This window comes from Numenius arquata, chromosome 23 (genome assembly GCF_964106895.1).
Source record: "Numenius arquata chromosome 23, bNumArq3.hap1.1, whole genome shotgun sequence".
Lineage (NCBI taxonomy): Eukaryota > Metazoa > Chordata > Aves > Charadriiformes > Scolopacidae > Numenius > Numenius arquata.
The window spans coordinates 7,530,175-7,549,661 of NC_133598.1; the positions used below are offsets into that span (position 1 = coordinate 7,530,175).

At 60.1% G+C, this 19,487-nt stretch overlaps 1 protein-coding gene across 1 annotated transcript in view; it reads right to left on the reverse strand.

Annotated features, from left to right (window-relative positions):
* Nucleotides 1-5,170, reverse strand: part of ZNF385C (zinc finger protein 385C) — a 43,170-nt gene extending 38,000 nt beyond the window's left edge. Inside the window, exon 1 of the mRNA XM_074162784.1 lies at nt 4,924-5,170. Coding sequence (XP_074018885.1) covers nt 4,924-5,170 — 247 coding nt within the window. The remainder of the gene's footprint in view (nt 1-4,923) is intronic.
* Nucleotides 5,171-19,487: the final 14,317 nt, after the last annotated feature.

A 19,487-nucleotide genomic window follows, 5' to 3' on the forward strand; every position in this document is an offset into this window, starting at 1 on the left:
GTCACAGACGGGTGCTCCCAGCGAGGGACACGGCATGGCCAGAGGAGCCGGGCACCTTCCCACTGCCCGTCCCAGCTTCGGGGACCTCCCAACCCCAGCCCAGCCGGCGAGGCGGCCGTTGCACCCTGATTAGTCCCCAATTAGACTCTAATCCCGCATGTTTGCATATTGTTTAAATCAATACATTAGATTTTATTGCAGACAAAGCGCCACTGAGCATCGCCCTGTTTATTAAAGACAATTAAAGGATTCCGTGCATAACATGAAATTGAAAAAAATTAGATTGGCACCCATTTTCTTGGTAATTAACAGCTGATGAGCTCCAACAGCAGAGAGCAGCAAGGGGAAGGCAGGAGGGAACCCTCCCTGCAGCCGACCCCCGAGACACCGGCACAGGGAGTGGGATCACGGAGCAGGATCACGGAGCAGCCGGTGATCGCTGTCAGATCCCCCCATGAACCTGTGCTCCTTGGCCAGTGCCACAGGCTGTGGGGATACCCCTTTGCTAGCAAAGAGCAGCTGGCCCAGGCCAGTGACAACCTGGGTGATGCCCAGGGACCACAGGCTTTGTTCAGCACCACAGCACCCCGGGACCCTTCTGGGGTCCCCCCTTGTTTAACCCATCACTTACATCCGGATAAACCAGCCTTGGCGCGGTGTGGCCCCGGGGGCTGCGATGGAGGAGCTGTTTGAGGGGAGTGGGTTCCCCCCAGCACCCAGATCAGCCCCAGCTGGCACCCCCCCGTGCGGCACAAGAGACCTCCCGCTGCCCCCCCGGCTCCCAGAGTGGCACAGGCTCCCGTGGGGTCCCCGCGTCCCCTCCCGGGGGCCCGTCCCCTCCGCCGCAGACCCAGCGATGCTGAAGCTGTCACAGCGATTTCTCTGCTCATCTCAAACCTTTCTGCTCCACAAACGCGCACAGACAGACAGCTCAGCGGCTAATTGGGGAGACGGGCATCTTTCCCTTTGCGAGGAGCCGTTATCCCCGTGCAGCGCTGCCGAGGAGGGGGCAGCAGCGGGCAGCCCCCCAGAGGGGCTGGGTATGAAAAGCCACGGGGGCATCAGGAGCAAAGGAAGAACTTGTGACACAGGTGAGCACCGGGGCACAGCTGGATCCGGGCATTTTAGCCCAATCCTGCCCATCCAGCCTCGGCACTGGGTTTGGGGGAGCAGCCCAGCAGCCCCCAGAGCTGGGAAAGGTGGACTGAGGTGGGCTCGGATGGACCCTCCTGGCCTGTGCCAGGCAGGGTGTCCTTCCCACCGCGCCGGCCAAGGGGGTCCGTGCTGCTGTCAGCTTGGGTCTGCCCAGGGAGGGGAGCGCTTTCCTGCTGGATTTCAGTGAGATGGGAGCTGACAGGGCCCAGGGACACAGCTCCGGCAGCAAGGGAGCTCGAGCTGCTCTTTACACCCCGTGACTCCTTTGGGACACCGGCAGAAGGGCCTTTTTTGGGAGCAGGGGACAGCAAGGGAGTAAATTCCTGAAATGCTCCAGCTCAGCCAGTCCGGTGATGGGCTGCCCCTGGGGGCACCCAGGAGGAGGGAGGGAAGCAGCAAAGCCTTGTCCCCTTGTCCCCTGCCCTCAGCAGTTTGCACCGGCACAAAAACCGCGCTGGAGATCGTACCTGCAGCCACTGCCCCCTGTGCTGGGGGGGGGCACAGCTCTCTCTGCTCTTTTGGCACCAGAACAGGGGGGTCCGGGTCCTGGTTGCGGGAACACGAGAACACCAAGAGCAAAGTGAGCTCACTTGGGCACCCTCGAAAATCACAGGCAGTAATTAAATCACTCTTGACCCAGTTGGATTTGAACTGGCATCTGCAACATGAAAACATCTTTCATCTGTGGACACCCCGTGTCTAATCGCTGCTGCACCGCAATTCAGCACGAGACAACACAGATCTGTGGTTTGCCTTGCAAGAAAACGCCTAATGAACAATAATTTGTTTTTAAGTTGGGGGTCTTTCTGGCACAGAGCTAATAAATTGTAATGATACTGATTATCGCATCTGTTTGCCAGCCAAGCCTCTCCACGGCTTTGCTCCTCAAAAATGCAGGAGATTACAGCCTTTGCAGAAATAACTGATCAGAGAAGCCGGAGGGGGAACGGGGAAGATCGAGCAGCGTCTGCGAGAGCTGCCTTTGATGTGGCTGTAGATGTCAGCGCGAGACAGAGACTCCAGCTCAGAGGAATCTCCCGTTTTTGTCTAACTCGATTATTTAATTTAATCCATTGTCTTTAATAAATACCCCTTCTCCTCCCAAGGCTGCCCTCTCCCTGGGTTGTGCCGGGCTGAACCCATTGCCAGGGCAGCAGCTTGGCCAGGACCAGCCCGGGCAAGTGCTGGGCAAACACCAGGCTGCCCGAGATGGGGCCACCTCTGCAGTGACCACGGGAGCTGCCTTTTCTCAGCACCCAAAGGTGCTGGTTTGGCCAGTGAAGGGTTCCAAGAGGAGTGTGATGGGCTACCAGGCTCTGCCCAGCCCTGCCTGCCCCCTCCAACAGCTTTCCCAGCGCCTGTCCTCAGCCTACCTGGGCAAGGCAGAAAGGGCTGGTCCCCCCCTCCTATCAGGATGGTTGGCTTTGGGGGGGACCAGCTCCCCTCCCAGCGCAGGTGACGTGGTGCCAGTGCCAGCAGCACGCTCAGTGACCGGCTTGGTGGGGACATGGGCATAGCGTCAGCCTGTTCCCAGCTCTAATTTGTGATTCGCGGCCGCGTGCCCCCCCCAAACACCCCCCCGTGCTCACGCCTCAGGAGACTGGGAAAGGTTGCCAGTGACAAAGCTGGAAATGACATTTTTTGAACAAAAGCGTAGGGGAGAAGGTCGGCTCCGGAGGAGCGGAGCAGGCTGTGGCGGGAGCAGCATCCTGCCTGGGCAGCGTGGGGGGGTCTGGGGGGGCAAGGGGAGCAGATGCCGTCTGAGATTTCCCCACATCAGCAAATCGCAGCCCTGCGCAAGCAGACGCCGGCTTCACCTTGAAGGGCAGAGCAGAGCGTGCGGAGCTGACACAGGCTGCAACGGGGGCCCTGGGTGCTGGCGGAGGTCGGGGATGGTGCAGGAGGACAGAGAGCGCCCTAGCACACCCCGAGACTCCTTGGCTGGGAAGGAAACGCATCCCTGGACAGCCTTCCCATTAAGCCCCAACCCGGACCAAGGGGAGAATCTGGAATCTGCAGGCGGGAATTTATGAGCCCTGTCCCCATTAAAATAGCAGGTGATATTTCCATCTGTCAGTAAATGATGACAAACAGACGGGCTCCTTCGCACACCCCAGACCTCGCTCAAACAAAACCACCAGGGCAGGATCTGGCGCACGGATGACCATTGCCACGCTAGGAATTTATGGCTCCAGCCTGCCCCGTCTTTAGCAGGAGCAGGTATTTATACAGGCTGATTCCCGGGGGGGTGCCAAGGCCCAAGCACTGCAGCCGGAGCCCTGGCACCGACCGCAGTGCCCGGCTGCCCACCCTCTCGCTTTGCTGGGGACGAGCATCCTCCCGACCCAGCTGTGAGCCTGGTCCCATCAGCACTTTCCTGCCTTTGAGGAAATTCGGTGTTTGGTGGGATGGAACGTGCTGGAGGGGAGCACGGGTCCAGGTTCGCACCCAGGACCCCCCAGCACAGATGTGCCAGGAGCCACCAGTGAGCCCAGCAGCGAAGGCACCGGCACCGAGCACCACGGCCGCCTCGGTACCTGGAGAGCATCATGCTGTGCGTGCATGGGATGCTGCTGTGACCACCTGTCCCACAAAACAGGGCTGGGGGGCCACACACAGCGGGTTTTACCACCCTGCAACCCACTGCTGCTCTGCTGTTTGTGTCACAGATCTCTTTGCCAGCCCTTCAGATGTCACTAAACAAACATTTCCTGACAATGCTGGGACGGGGCTCCAGCCCCTCACTGCATCTCAGCAGAGCGGCTCCCGGGGGGCCGCACGCTGTGGGTCGCAGAGGGGCAGTGAGGGGCTGGCACCCAATTTACAGGATTTTACAGGCCGATTTACAGGATTCCAGCATATTCCTGCCCTCTCCCCATCCCCTCAGCTCCTCGTCGCCCTCACGCCAGATACAGGCATCCAGCAGCTACAAAGTGCTTTGGAGACCTCAGCTCATTAACCCAACTTGTAATTAGTCTGTAAGGAAAGGAGGGCAGTTGCCAAGTTGGCCACCCAGCACAGCTCAAAGGAGGCTGCCCCTGGCCCCCGCCGCTCCCTGGGGAGCGGCCACAGCGTGCACAGCCAGCGACACCCCCTCTGATGGCAGTGGGGTCTGGGGGGACCCCCAGGCTGGGGACACGGGGCTCTGGGCAGTGTCTGCTCCAGCCCCAGGGAGGACAATTCCCTGGGTTTGCTGCTGAACACCCCCGAGACCCCGGCTCGGACAGAGCCGGTCAGTCCTCGCAGGGTGACATTTCTGGGCATGGTTCCCTGCCTCGACGCAGTAGAAAACCTGCAGCGCTCGGCTGTGCGGGCCCCGCGCAGGTAAATGCCAGCAGATGGCACAGAGGGCAAACCAGTCCTTGCTGCACACCAGCTCCCGTCCCGCAGCAGCCAGTAACCCAGTAACAGCCTCTCCACCCCTGGACGCGCTCATCCCATCTGCACAAGTCACCTACGGAAACCCAAGAAGATGCTCACGAAGACACAGAGAACCAGCGACCGCACTCGCACATGGGCAGGACCCACACGTCCACCCGTCCACAGCAGCACCATGGGCTCTCAGGCCCCAAAACCACTTGAGGGACCATCAGTGCCAGCGGGGTGGGGGACCCCCCGGAGTTCAGACAACCAGCAAGTGACAGACGCCGAGGACACAACACAGCGTTCCCCAACATGCCCTGGATCCAGCGCACCGAGCCCAGCCGAGCAGCTGCCCCCGAGCGAGGGCAGCCTTTGGGCCACCTCAACCTGAGGGAGGGCTCCTACCTTGCGCTGCTGGCATCTTCCCCTTGTTGAGCTGCTTGAGGCGCTTCTGGTGGGACTTGCCGTTGTAGTGGATCTGCGCCTGCGCGGCTGAGTTGAGCTGGATGTTGCAGACCTCGCAGAGCGTGAACGACTGGTGCTTCTTCTCCCGCTTCATGCGCTGCTCGGGCTGGCCCGGCGGGCAACTGGCCACCTCCACCAGCCGCAGGCCACTCTCAGGGTTGTGGGACGGGCTCAGGGGTCGCTTCATGCCTGCGGGAAGAAGGACAGACTCGCCGTGAGGACAGAGGGACCAGGACCGGGGAGGGATGGTGAGTCAGGAAAGCCAGCACCGGTCCCACATCTATGGGGTGCCCAGACTGGATCTGGGGGGGGCTCCCCAAGCAAGAGCAACAGCGTTTGCATCTGAGCACGGAGTTGCATTAGGCAAGGCGACATGAGCAGCAGCATTCCCAGGAGGTTAGTGCTGGAGCAGGGAATAACCCACTTCTTCCAAGTTTCTAGCACCAGAAGACACTCCTCGTGCCAGTCAGAGCCGCTCTGTTCACTCCCGCTCAGCCCAAGGCAGAGCTGGGACAGCAACCCACTGCAGGCAAGAGATTCGACTGGAAGGGCTGGTGTGCTGCCCCGCTGTCCCGCAGCCCGGCCCCACTGCAGCAGGAGGGGGACCGGCACCTCAAGCACCTTCTTGCCTGCGTTAACCTTCTCCTGAACATCGGGGTCTGCGGGACCGACCCCCATTGGCAGCACGTCCCCAACCTGCACTGGGACACCACGTGGAGGAGCTGCCCATGGCAGGGGCCGGGGTCAGCCAGGGACAGCCGTCCTGCAGCCTGCACCTCGCAGACACACTGTCCCCACCACCCAGCTCCCGCAGAGCGACCCCGGACCAGGAGCTGGTGGGACATCCCGAACTGAGCCTTGGAGAGGCGTGAAGGTCACCCGAGCCCTGCGATCCAGTTACCACCTCAGAGCCGGCAGCTGCTGGTTACAAATGCAGCCGGGCACCCTGCGCCGAGACACCCCGGGGCCACCCGCCAGGACGGGGTGTCTGGAGGTGTCCCCACTGTCTGGTCAAGGCAGCGCAGGCACCGCGCGGGGGTCCATCTCTGCACACTCGGGCATCAGGGACCAGACCAGAGGCTTTGGTCCATGCAATGGGCAGCCTGAAACACCGTCACCGTCCCTGCCTGACGTGGTGCAGCACCGTCCTGGAAAGCCTCACCCAGCAGCCCCAGACACTGCTCCGAATGGGGGGACACCCTGTGCACCCCCTCAGACACAGACCAGTCCCGCACCCACCGGGAGCTCATCATCCCTGTGGGATGGATGGATGGATGCTGCGGGAGGGGACCGAGCTCCCATGGGCTCCTTTCTGGGACAAGCCCTGTAATTTCTCCCCAAAGACAAGAGACGGCAACTTGAGCACCCCAAGACTTGCTCCCCGGTTCCCCAGCACCGAGCCCGGCGTGGGTGGGTTCAGTGGGGGCTGCCCAGCACCCCGCAGGCGGGGGGAGCGTCCGGAGCCGCGCAGATAAAGCGGGTTTTCATGCATTAAAAACAAATAAGCAAAATCCAAGTACCCTGGACGCTGGCGGGGGGGGGGCTCCGGGCGCTGCAGCCCCGGCCGCGGCCCCGCGGTGGCGCAGACGCTCCGCGACGGTCCCCGCGAACCGGAGCGGGGCGGGGGGAGTCGGGGCAGCCGCGGTCCCTACGGGGGTGGGGGATCCCGAAAAGCCCTGCCCGGACCCGCGGGGCGGGAGGGGGCGGCTCTGCGGGGACGGGGAGCAGCAGCGGGGACCCCCCGCCGCGGTGTGTGGGTGCCCTCCCACCCACCCACCCACCCGTGCAGTGAGAGCCCCGTCCTCGGTGGGTTTGGGCACTTGCAAGGTGCCAGATGTGTCTCAGTCTTTCCAGCTCCCTGGAGGAGTCAGCACCCCCCTTAAAAGTTATATTTAGCAAAAAGCAGCGGAAGATTTTTTCCACAAGCTGTTAATTGAGCCGATGGCAAAAGCTGGGACCTGCAGGGATGGAGAGTGACCCAGCCCAGTGTCACCCCGGGGGATCTCACCACCCCACACCCACTGCAGCGCTTGTCACCATCTCCTGAAGGAATCAACGTCATTTTGGCCCAGGGAGGGGGCTCGCAGGTGGGGATGGGCCAGTACCTGCCCAACGTGCCCCAACCTTGAAGCAACCCATGCACCAGGCAGAAGGTTGGACCAACCACGAACAGTCTCTTCCAGCCTAAATTACTGCACAGTTAGCCAAAAATGTCAGCAATAAGAGCCTTAAACTCCTGCTTGACCAGTTAATAAGCAGCTTAAATAAAAGGAACTTTACATTAAAGTAAATTAATGCTCCTGTCGGTGCAGCAGCAGGAGGGTCTGCCCCCACCGAGAGCGAGGAGCTCAGCAGCAGAGATGCCCCCAACTACCCCACGTGTGGTCATTCCCCAGAACCGGCAGCGATCGATGCCCAGTTGCACTCGGATGGCAGGGAGCCCCACGGGACCCTGAGGAGAGGGCCTTTACCAGAATAACCATTAGCAGAGCAGCCGGAAAGTAGATCTGGGAGACCATCAGCATCGGGAATGTGAAACAGGGCCTTGGGGACACAGCAGGACACGTGGAGCGCTGGTGGGGACGCGCCAGCAGAGGCAGATCCCTGGGTGCCCTTGGCATCCTCCCCCTCCCCGGGTATTTTTAATGCAATCGCATCCCGGGATGAAGAGCTAAAATTGGAACATTATGTGGACAAAGTATCCCAAAAGTCTCCCTTGTCTTAAAAAAAGGAACTGCTGTTGCTTTGATTAGACTGAGGCTCCCTGTCCCGGCTCTCGTCGCAGCGTTTAAAAGGTCTGTCCTAATTGCACTCATGCTTGTCTCATTCACTTAATTTCTGCTGCGCCTGTTCTGCTTCTCAGGTGTCAGGAGGTGAATTTGGTGATTTGTGGCAGGGACAGGTCACTGCACACGTGGGGACCCACAGTCCCCTGACTGACAGCTACTTTGGGGCAGATTTCAGCAAAGCACTGAGGATCTTTGGGGAGCTGCTCGGCACCCAGCACCTCAGCATGGGCCCCTACCTGGGCTGAGGTCCCCAAGAGGTCCTCTCCACAGCCAACCCAGCCCCCACCCTGTCTCCAAGATGGTTATTGTACTCATAGTGCCCACACAAGGGAAGGGGGGAAACTGAGGCACAGTGAAGGTTAAATGACACCCCCCACATTCCCAAGGTGACCCAGGGGCTCTGAGCCAAACCCAGCACCAAGCCCAGGGTCACCACATCCTAAGTCCACTGTCCCCATCCCACCCAGCGGCTGATGTAGCCGAGCTTTTGCCTTCTCCATGAAGGACCATGAGCAACCTCATCTTTTGGGTGGCTCTTCCAAAGGGGTGCAGGGCTCCACCGGGATGGGGGGGCTGAGCTGCCACTCACCCACCTCTGCCCAGATTTCACCTGACTGATCAGCACCAGTGACACCCCCCAGACCCACGATGCCCCCCCACTACCTGCTCTTCTTGCTGCCCTTTTCTGGGAGCCACCAAGGGCTCCTTTGGCTGCCCAAGTGGGGCCAAGGGCTCCTGGGGGTGTGAAAAGCTCCCGACAGATGTCCAAATCTCTCTGAAATTAAAGAAGGTCAGAGCAGCCTGGGTGTCACGGCAGCGGCGAGTGCTGCGTCAAAGCATCCACCCTCCCACCGCCCAGCGTTCCTGGGGTGCGCTGCCCACCCAGCATGGTGAGACCCCAGCCTGGCCACCACCGGTCCCCGAGCCCCAGACACCTGGCCCAGGGCTGCAGCTCCCACCTCCAAGTCCAAGGGGGCTTTTCCCTTCTAGTCCTCAACTGCTTTTACCGTTCATAACCACTTGGAATAACAAGTTGATTCTGGGAGTGCTGTCCCCTCATTCCCCGTCACTCCCAGCAGCCCGACATGGTGTGCCCAGCCGAGTCCATTATTTTAAGGTCAGTTTTATACTCTTGTACAGTGGCCCATAACCTCAGGTCTGTCTCTCTCTTTTTTTTTTTTTTTTTAATAACACCATAAATATGTTGCAAAAGGCTGTAAAGTGCTGACAAATGTTAGAGAGAATTTAAAATCCAGGCATTAAATACCTGAAATAAGGAAGGCTCTGGTTTATAGAAGGTGCACGACAGCAGAACTCGCCTCCTTTCCATAGAGCATCCCAGGGGGTGGAAGGGAAGTGGCAGATCAAGGCTCTGCTGGGCAAGGACATGCCACTTCATCTGCTCCAGGACCTCTACAGCAGCCACTCCATTCCCTGACTCCCCCCAGTTCAGCCCCCAGGGACCACAATTCCCCACCCACAGCAATTTCTCCTCCCAGGAGCCAGGTCAGATCCATTTGCAGCAGGGGCCCGGGCAGTGGGACTCTGTCCCAATGCTGGCACCGGCCCCAGGGATGCTGCAACCCTGGGCACCAGGGCAACCCCTGAGCTGATGCCACAGCCCGAATGAACGTCAGCCCCGGGAGAACCCTGACTGGTCCCCTGAGCACCCACGGCCTGTCCTTGCCCTGTCCTTGGCACCCACATGGCAGCGAGATCCCATTTCCCAAGAACCTGGTGCCTCCAGGCTTCCTTTTTGGGAACTGGGCTGATCCCTGCCCTGTGGTCCCCTCCGCAGGGGACATCCCAGCGGCTGCTCTGTGCAGTCAGGGGATGAGTTTCTGAAGAAGCCCCATGCTGGGACATCCTCCACTTCAGCTCCTAGATGTGAACCAAACTCTTCAGAAACTACAACTTCCCACTGAAGACCCGACACGTGCCGGGAGCTGCCCACGCGCCCCATGAGCATGGGGACGCAGCATCCCAAGCCGCCGGCAGCCAGGGAGGGTCATGTCTCGGTGAGCCCCTGGGCTGTCCAGGTGGACCACGCAGTGCCCTGTGCCACAGTTGGCCACCTTCTGATAGGCAGCTCTGCCAGGAGCTTGTGGGTGACAGCAGCCCCCGTCGCCGGCAGGGAGGAGCGAGGGGGATTAGCGGGGGCGATGCCAGCAGACATCTGCAGCGTGCTGACACATTTATGCACCCTCAGCCAGCGAAGGAGGAGCTGGAGCTCAGGACACGTGGCAGAGGTCTTGGGTAGCCACCCACCCTCCATGATGGCCCCCCCCAAATCTCCAAATAGCTGCTCTGTAGCAGGGGGAATAGGCTGGCACCCAGAAAAGCAGGGCCTGGGCATGGGCTAAGGCACAGGGACGGGAGGGTTCTGGCCAAGGTACGGAACCCTGATGAGAGAGCGGGTTTGGTGCACGTTGGGTCCTTTGCCTCAATTCTGACGCTCCAGATAACAGACCCCACAAGGCCGTCCCGGGGCACAGGGAGCGGTTAAACTCAGCCCAGCCAGAGGTTTCCGTACTGATACAGCCCGAGATCTGCCTGGGGTCCTTCTCCCAGTTCCACCCCGGCAGGGACCCCCAGGCTTCCTCCTGCCATCGGCACCGATTTGTGTCCCCTGAGGCTTTTATTTGGCCTGAACACAATGGACCCAACGCTCGGGGGCAGAACCTCCACCCAAGTAAAACCACCTTCACTACAGAGCTCAAACGGCATCAAAATCTCTAATTGGCAGATCTGTCCCATTGAGCCACGTGGAATCAGGGAAACTACTCCCTGAACCTAAAGTCTGGATGAACACACTGAGAGAGCATGAAATCTAAAAAAAAGAAAACCTGATTAGAGTTCACGTGATTCCACAACTCTGAATCCACTTTCCTTGTCTCTGGTTGAGTGCACGCAACAGTAAATAAAAGCAATGGAAATATAAGAAGTACGAAAGTCACCACCAACAGCTGTCACAAAACTCACGTAAACCCCCCCGAGCAATGACCTTACCTGCAGCAGCCCCGTTTGCATTTGCCAGGATCCACAGGAAAGGCAGAAAATCCCCCCGACCCTCACCTGAGCACGACCGCAATCACTGCACCCCACTCCCGCCTCAGCCTGCACTTTGCTACTGAAACTCGCCGCTGGAGCTGACAGCACGTCCCCGGGAAAACCGGCTGGAATGAGTAAATTACCCAGGAGTTATCCCGCACGTGGGGGTGTAAATCTCAGCAGAGGGGCTGGTCGAGTCCTGCAGCAGCTCCGTGGTCCTGTCACTGCTGCACACAGAGGCCCGGCAGGTATTTGCACCGGGACCCTCCCCACTGTGCCCACCCTCCAGAGCTCCCCGAGGAGCCCTCGACCCCCCCGGGGCACAGAGGAGCCCGGCTGGGGGGTGGCAGCCAGCCCATCCGGCCGTCACACAGACCCTCACCACCGGCACAGCCTATTTCCAGCCCTTGTGGGCTCAGGACAAAGCGACACCGAAGGGGCCGCGCCGGGTGCCCCCAGCCCAGTGCGGGGAGGCTCTTACCTGGTGGCCGGCAAAGGGAGTGTGGAAGGTGCCCTGTGCAGCCGCCGAGCCCGTGTGCCGCGGGGGCACCGCAGACACCCCTGCGCCCGCAGAGTTTCCGACGCTGGTCTCGTATTTCAAGGAGCGCTTCAAACACAGTTCGATCGCCACTAAATCAGCCCTCATCAGCAGCCTCCAGCCGGGGCGAGCGGTGCCGGCGGCTCAGCAGGTTCCCAAAAAGCGCCCAGCGTCACGCGGGGCAGCCGGCGCCAGCTGGCAGAGCCTGCGCCCGAAGGGCCGTCGTCAGCCAAGAGCGGGCCAGTGCCCCCAACGTGGGCTCTGCTGGGGAGCAGGGGGAGCCCCCCAGGGCTGCCCCTGAGGTTGGACCCACAGAATTCCCCAGGGAACTTCATAAAGAGGCACCAGCCGCTGGCAGAGGGGTGTGAAGGGAACTGGCTTCAGCTGTGGTGGGCGCACAGGGGCTCTGTCCCCTGGGACGGAGGTGGCCCAGGAGACCCGCTACGGCATCAGGAGATGCTCTGACCTCCTGGACTAAGAGCTGAGCAGACACGGGCAGACCACAGATTTCAGAGGGCCCTGGCCATGTCCGCACCACTTTCGGCATTTCATAATATGGCATCAAACAGGCCCCCTTTTGCCCCCCCCAGCCCCAACATATGCTCTGCTAATGCCGGAGTGAGGCACATTTTAAGATCAGTCCATAAATCAGAGCAAGGATTAGTGTCAGCCAGTCCCGGGGCTGCAGGCTGGCTCCTGGCATGGGGACTGGGGCACGCAGGGGGCTCACGCTATCCTCAGACCCCGGGTCTGACCCCTGGATGCCCCCCGGGGCCCCCCCTCAGCCCCTCTCCCCCCCGCTGAAGGGCAGCGGGACACCCTGCAGCACCCGGGCACACAGAGGGCACTGCAGGGGCACGCCGGTGCTGCGGTGCCTGTCCTCTCCTTCGCACATCAGGGATCATTAGCGCCGCAGGGCTGCATGTCCCCTGAATCAGCAGATCGCAGCCCTGCTCCCGAACGGCGAGGACAGCTAAAACCCAAACACAAGGAGACACCGGGGAAGGAACAACGCTGCTTTTCTGCAGCGGCACAGAGAATGTGCCCATCTGCCCCAGGAAGCCGGGAATTGCCTCTCAGCCCCCACCCCAGGGTCCTGCATCCCTCAGCTTCTAACGCTGCGTCTGTAACGCGTTGATTGATCGGCTTCAGCGGGGACCAAACGGGCAGAGTAGGGTAAAGAGAGAGAAACGGCGGTGGGGGCACAGGCAGGGCACACGGGCTGTGTCTCTTTAGAATGATAGCTGAGATGGTGCCAGGTCTAGGAATCACACTGTCCTGGGCATGCCAGGTCCTGTCCCTCCCTGGGAGGGTGAGGGTGGGCTGGGGGCGCTCCTGGCAATGACCCACCTGCTCTCACACCAGCAAGAGGGACAAGCAAAGCAAACACGGGCAGGGATTGTGACATTTTGTCCCAGGGGGCTCAGCTGTAAATGTTAGCACAGCGCAAGGGAGCAGCAGGAGAGGAAAGGCTGAGGCACCTGCGATTCATCATCCCAAGCGGCTGCTGCTCCGCACGCTGCCAGCTGCGGAACGCCTGGCACAGGGCCGGCAAGATCACAAAATCCTTCAGGTTTGGTATGATCAGCACAAAGATTAGGGCAGAGCCACCACGTCCGAGCCTGCAGCGAGCCAAAGCTGTGCCTGCCCTTGGTGCATCCGCCCAGCACCGAGCCCTCACATGATGCCAAGCACAAGGAGGGCGCAGAGCTCCCCGAGGATGCGGGCGGGCAGGGGACCCAGCTGGGCTGGCATCATCCAGGGCAGGAAGGAGCTGGTGAGGCGGGGGTCTGAAGGGCCACTGTGGGAGAGGAATAAAACAAGTGGCTTGGCCAAGTTTTGCGGAGAAGGCGGGGATGTCCCCGGGGCACACCGTCCGTCCCGGGGTGGCTGCCGGAGGAGCGGTACCCAGCCGAAGGGATGAGTCTCTGGCTGCCCCCCTGGCTCCGCACCACTCGCCTCTCAAAATAGCCCCGTGGAGCGCAACCCGATGCAGCCACGGGACACGTCTTGGCCTCACTGCCTCTCCCCCGTCACTACACATGGGGTTTCTTCAAATCTCCTTGAAATCAAATCCAGACACCACTTGTGAGATGGCACCATCCCCTCTGGGCATAGGGCTGGCTCCCGTCACCCCAGCAGAGCCCCAATCCTCACAGCAACTCGCCCAGACCCATGAACAAAGAGGTAATGCCCCACGTGGGGCGGTTTGTTGGTACCAGAGCTCCCCATCCCTCCCACGCTGCTCGAGGGAACCCCTGCCCCGACCAGGACCCCCACCAGTCTCCTCCCTGGACTTGCTGCAACTATTTCCTCTTGGAAAATAAACCCCAGAGAAGCATGCTATGCCACGGGGAAGGGTCCGAGCCCCGGCAGCGCCTCGTGCCCATCACTGCAGCTGCACGGGCAAGTTCCTGGAGAAGCCAATTGACCACGTGCGCAGGACTCAGCACGAGATTATCACATTAAATGTTGAAAGTCCCAGTTTGGAGAGCCCCGGCCAGTGCTGCTCCCTCGGCAAAGCCAAACTGAATGGGGTACAGCTGGGTTTGTGCCCGAGCCACAAAAGGAGAAGGCAAAGCTTGGAGACACCACCAGGCCAGCCTGTTCCCAGGCGAGGAGAGACCCTTCCCCAGGGCTGGCACCGCAGCCCCCCCGGGCAGGATTTGGCCACAGCCCTATGCCCGAACCCAGCACCCGGTGAGGGGCTGCCAGCTCCCAAGGAGCCATCACCCCCACTGCGGGCACCAAAGGCTGGGCCAGCAGTGGCCACCACTGGAAGCACAAAGCCACCAGCGCCACGGTGGCGGCGGTCACATTCCTCCACCCACGCGTGTCCCCGGGCGGCAGAGGTGGGGACACCCACCACAACTTACAGTGGTGAGCGGGGGTCCCAGCACAGACCTGCAGCAAAGATGGGCAGTGTCTTCTCTCCCGGCTCCCCTCACTCCCACATCTGGGCCAGCAGCTTTTTGGGGCAGAAACAGGCTTTTAAGCATGTTTGTTGATAGCTGCTGGCCAACACAGGAGACCTCCAATTTAAGTCCGAGCTTTTGCAGGCTACTGTATTACAACTTAAATTAAATATTTCATAGTGCTAAGCAAGTGACATTTGAAATCCAGTCATCGCAGTGGTATCAAATAAAGATATTTGCAACAGGAGCTGCTCAAATCCATGCAGTCCTTTGGATCACTCCACCAAAACAAGCCCATTGCTTTATTAAAATAAAAGTTACCAAACACCTGATCTGCTGGAGGCGGCTCCGGAGCCCACGCAGTGGGGCTCAGCGAGTCGGGGGCAGCAAATAAGCCGAGCCCCGTGACCCACCAGCCTGCCGCTGAAGTTCAGCTCTGAAAGCTATTTTCATTAAAAAGTTAGGACCGGCAAAGACTTTGCATTGCTTCTGCTTTCTGGGCCTGCCATGACCACGTTGCATATTTTTAAGCACCGGGACTGAAACACCCGTGTCTCGACAGAGGCCGTCCCTGTGTCCCACACTCAGAAGAGCTCAAACTCCAGAGGGAGCTGCACCAAATGTCACTGACACCAAAGGAAGTTCTTCCCAGCCATGGAGACACCCCTCATGTGAAACAGCACATCAGGACCTACCAGAGCACTGCAGGGGGCCAGGCTAGCAGAGAGCAAAGCCATCCCTGCCCAGGGATGCCAGAGTGCAGGAACAGGGATGCAGGAGCAGGGACACCAGACAGAACACCCCTCCAAACCCCCCCAGGGCTGCTCCTGGCCCCTTCTTATCACCCTCCCAAACTCAGCCCAGCTGGGGCTGCCCATGGGCTGGGTGCACCCTCCGCCGGCAGCTGGTGGCGAGGGATTAATCACAGCGGAGAGAAGGCAAAGCGCCTGCCAGAACCTGTGTCCAACCAGATCCCTCAGATACGTGTGTTACGGGGATTTCCATGAGGTGGTTCAGTTCTGGCAAATGCCCGATTTACTTCCCCAGTAAAGCAGTATGTTTGCTGTATAAAAACACACTTTTAAAACGAAACTTTGTCAAAATAGAACAAAGCTACTCTCATTAACTTCCCTAAAAAGTGCTTGGAAAGGTAAAGGCTGTAGCAGCTGTGACAGAGTCCAGGCAGCAGGACGGGGCTTGACGATGACGAATGTGTGTTCAGGGGCAAATTTGGGAAGAATTTCCTTCCCAGCACATGGTTCAGCCCCAGCAGCTTCGGTGGGAACGAAAGGCTCCCCTGGTGCTGTGTCACCCAGACCGCTGTCAGGTCTACCCACTGGCCACTGGCTACCAGGCCCTGAACTTCAGAGAGAAGGGACCGAGAGAGGAAAATCCTGGCTCCGCTGCATCGCAGCAGAAGGGGCCGCTCTCCGCCGAGCCGCCCCGGCAGGATCTGCCCCAGATCTGCAGCTCTTGTCGTGGCTCTGAAGTTCCCAAACCTCCCGACTGCCGTGAAGAGCTTGAAAAAGCATCTCCAGCTGAAAGGCAGATGACAAGTAAAAAGAACCCCGAATTTATTGTTTTCTTAGAATTTAGAGTGGGAGGAAGGAAAATGGGACGACCCATGATTTTTTAATGTCTGCAGTTGGCAGTTCCATATTTAATGTGACAGCATCCCTTTAAGAAAAATATGTTCATACACAGGAAAGAAAATAAATTGGCAAAGCCATTTGCTTTCAAGCCAGCCTGACAATTCCCCGCACAAACACTTCACTGCAGCCCTGGCTGAGCCGCAGTGGCCGGTGCTCCGTGCTGGGCAGCAGATAATCTCAGAGTTTAAGGATGCTTCACTGGTTGACAAGCCCATCTGCTAATACTGAGAGCAGTAATTTATCCCAGGAACGGTACAAAGGAAGAGTGGAAGAAATAATTCATTGTGTGTGAGGCGACGAGGAGGCGCGTTGTCGTGTTATCTCGCTGACAACCCCACAACACAAACAGCGGTGCTTGTTACGGAGTCTGAACCCAGCACCATCAAAAGGGTTTCTTCATTCGGGGTAGGAAAGGGAAAAAAAAAAACAAGAAAGGAAGAAAGGAAAAGAAGAGCTAAATCAAAGCCTGTGCTTACCGTTTCTTATGAAAGAAACTTGTGAGAGATGCTTTCTGCAGAGCAATTACTCACCAGGATCTGAGGCAGGAGCCACCGCTGCTGTCCCCCCCCCGGGGAGCACCAGCCCCTCCACAGCCTCTGGTCCCCACTCGGGGCAGCGCGGAGGGGACACGGCCGAGCTGGCAGCGCCAGCAGGAAGGATGGGGCTGGGGAAGGCAAAGAGCGAAGGCACTAGAGCCACGGGGAGGAGAGGAGCCAGAATCTGGGGTCCAAAACCACCCCTCGCAGGCTGGTCTCATACCTGGGTGAGAGGGACCACAGTCCTCTGAAGCCTGCTGCCCTCAGATGAACCATGGCAAGGCCTCCATCCCCGTACTATTTTTGCAACCTTCTATTTGTTTATAGAATTTTCGAGGTGTTTACCAAAATCCCACCCTGAACCCCTTTCTGAGGACCAGGCTAAGACATCCCAGCCGTTCTCCCCCCACCAGCTCAGCCCTTACCTGGGCTGCTCACAGGAGCGGGGAGCTCTGCCACTGTCCTTCTATTTGGTTTTACTCATTTTTATTAACTGTCAGCCACCAGTTCTCCACAGGTTTTGCAGCTTTTGCTGGCTGCTCCTTAGCCCCAGGGTGCGTGGCCCGGCTGCCCCGTGGGCACTGGACCATGGGCACCCCCAGGCTCCCCACTGGGAGCACCAGCACCGGCGAGAAGCCCCCCACCAGGGCTTTGCCTCAGCCCGGTACCGAGGGCGTTTGTGTGGGTCTGGAAGGATTATTGAACCGTGGCAAAACCTTGTGGGTGTCAGAATGGCTCTGCCTCGGGGCAGCCAGGGAGAAACACGGAGACGTTCCCAGGCTGCTGGGAAAGACAGGACGCACATTGGAATGTGGGAGCACTTTGGGTCCTTCAAGCCCCTAAAGCCTCCAGCCTGCCCAGGGTGGTCCCACAGCCCGGGGGTGGCACAGCACGCCAGAGCACCCCCGGCCCGGTGGCAGTGAGGACCAGGAGGTGCCACCGAGGGGCTCCCCAAGAGCAATGGGGCACAAGGGTCCCGTCCCAGCGCTGTGCGAGCGGGAGCTGCGCAGCCGGAGCCCTGGCCTTCAGCCTCCCCTCTCGTCTTCTGACGCTGACTCGTCTGTGAACCGCTGGGAGGCTGTCACTGACGGGCAGGGAAATTAAACGGGACAGATGATAATTAATTGTCCATGTCTTTCAGTGTCTCCTGGACATGGACTAATGAAGTTATACATTACTCTCTGGCTAGAGGACAGAAGGAAGAGGAAAAGAGTTTTACAGCTCGAGTTTAATCAGTTCAGTGATAAGCGTGGCCTGAATTAGTCACCTCCTCTCTGCACGCTGCTGTGGTTTCTGGGGTTATCTCCAAGCTCAGTGGCCCGTGGCTCCCACGAGCCACCTGGACTCACTGCCCAGCGTCTGCAACGCCAGGATGAAGTTGCGGGAAGCGTGAGCATCCCTCACTGCAGCAGAGGCCGCCCATGCCGGGAGAGAAGCACGTGTGTCCAATTAAACGGAGGAACCTTTGCTCCGAGAAGGCCAGAAGGCAGCGAGTGCTGGCTGCCAGCGCAGGTGGCGGCTCTAATATTTATTTGGGCAGCACCATTAACGTTATTTAATGAGCTCTAGTGGGTCAGCTTTCCTGTTTGAAAGGAATTCATAAATGGACTCGTGAAAAGTTACTTGTCTCCCTGCTGTGGCAAACACGTGGCCGTGGGCTGTGAGCAGCCGGCTCCGGGCACGCAGAGTCACGCACGGTACGTGCTACAGCCGGCCCCGGACATGCAGCTGGGGAGGCTCCAGGCAGGTTTTTAATGGCCCCACACTCAGGTCCCGTCTCAGGCTGGGCTGGTGCAGGAGGGACCGGTGACAGGACTGGGACTCGCCCCAGCACTTTGTGGAATTTTGCCCACTCCCATTTCCCCAGCCAGCCCCGGGTGCCCTGGGGCCGCAGCTCTGCACCCGCTCTGCACCCATCACTGCCCCACGGCCAGGAGAGAGCTGGAGCAGTTACGGGGTCCCCACAGGGTGCTGGGGTGCCTGCAGGAGCCTTGCTCAGCCCCGCACAAGCCAAGGCGCCGGTGCCTGCCTCCCTCCCGTGCATCGGCACCGGGAAAGATCTCCCTCCTCCGCCGCTCACCCACCTCCCACACGCCCCACACGCGTGGCGCTGCCAGCCCTGCCACCGCAGGGGCCGCCTTGCTGTCAGCGGAGGGTGCCTGGCACAGCGGGGATGGCAGGGCTGGGCACAGACGGGGAGCTCACATCGAGCCCCGGGCACGGCCAAGGAGCAGCACAGGAGCCGCAGCCGGAGGAAAGTCCGGTTCTTCCGCAAGGGCATTGCCAGGGCGAAGGGTGGGATTCCTCCAGCCGGGTGCCAGACACAGCCCAGTGCTCGGCGCTGCCCGCCAGCGAATTCCAGGCGACGGGAAACGCGGGTGGCGAGGTGGCCCCGGGCAGAGGCGCTGGCAAGTCCCCCTCCGGGGATGCACGGCCGCCAGACAACCCAGCCCAGCTGTGCCAAGGGTCTGAGCATGTTCCCGAGAGGGCACGGTGCCACCGGCGCAGACGGGCACAGGGGAGGCAGCCAAGGCACGGTGCCGCCTCGGGGGACGGGAGCCCCAGCAGCCAGCCCATGGCCAGGGCTCACAGCTGCCCCGAGGCCAGCCTGGAGAGGGGCTCCTCCTTTCAGCCCCCACCTCGCTGCCTGCAGCCCTGGCTGCGAATGGGGCAGGCGGCCGCAGCATCGCCCAGCGGAGATGTGCAGCGTGCCAGCCCTGCGCCGGGCAGCGAGTCCCGCAGCGGCCGTGCCCCACGCGAGCCCCACAGCGGCCGTGCCCCACGCGAGCCCCACTGAGCCACACGCTGCCCCGGCACCGACCGCGGCCACCCAGGTCCCCCGGGCTGGTGGGGACGCGAGTGGAGGACAGCGGGGAAAGGCTGCTGGGTGCTGGCAGCTGGCGAGAGGCGGAGGCGTCGCTGTTATGAAAACATGCGAGGGCTGTGTCTGAAAACATTGCAAGGAGCCAGCTACATAAATAGGCCCTTTATGGCTCTTCCCTGCTCTAAGACAGGCCCTTTCA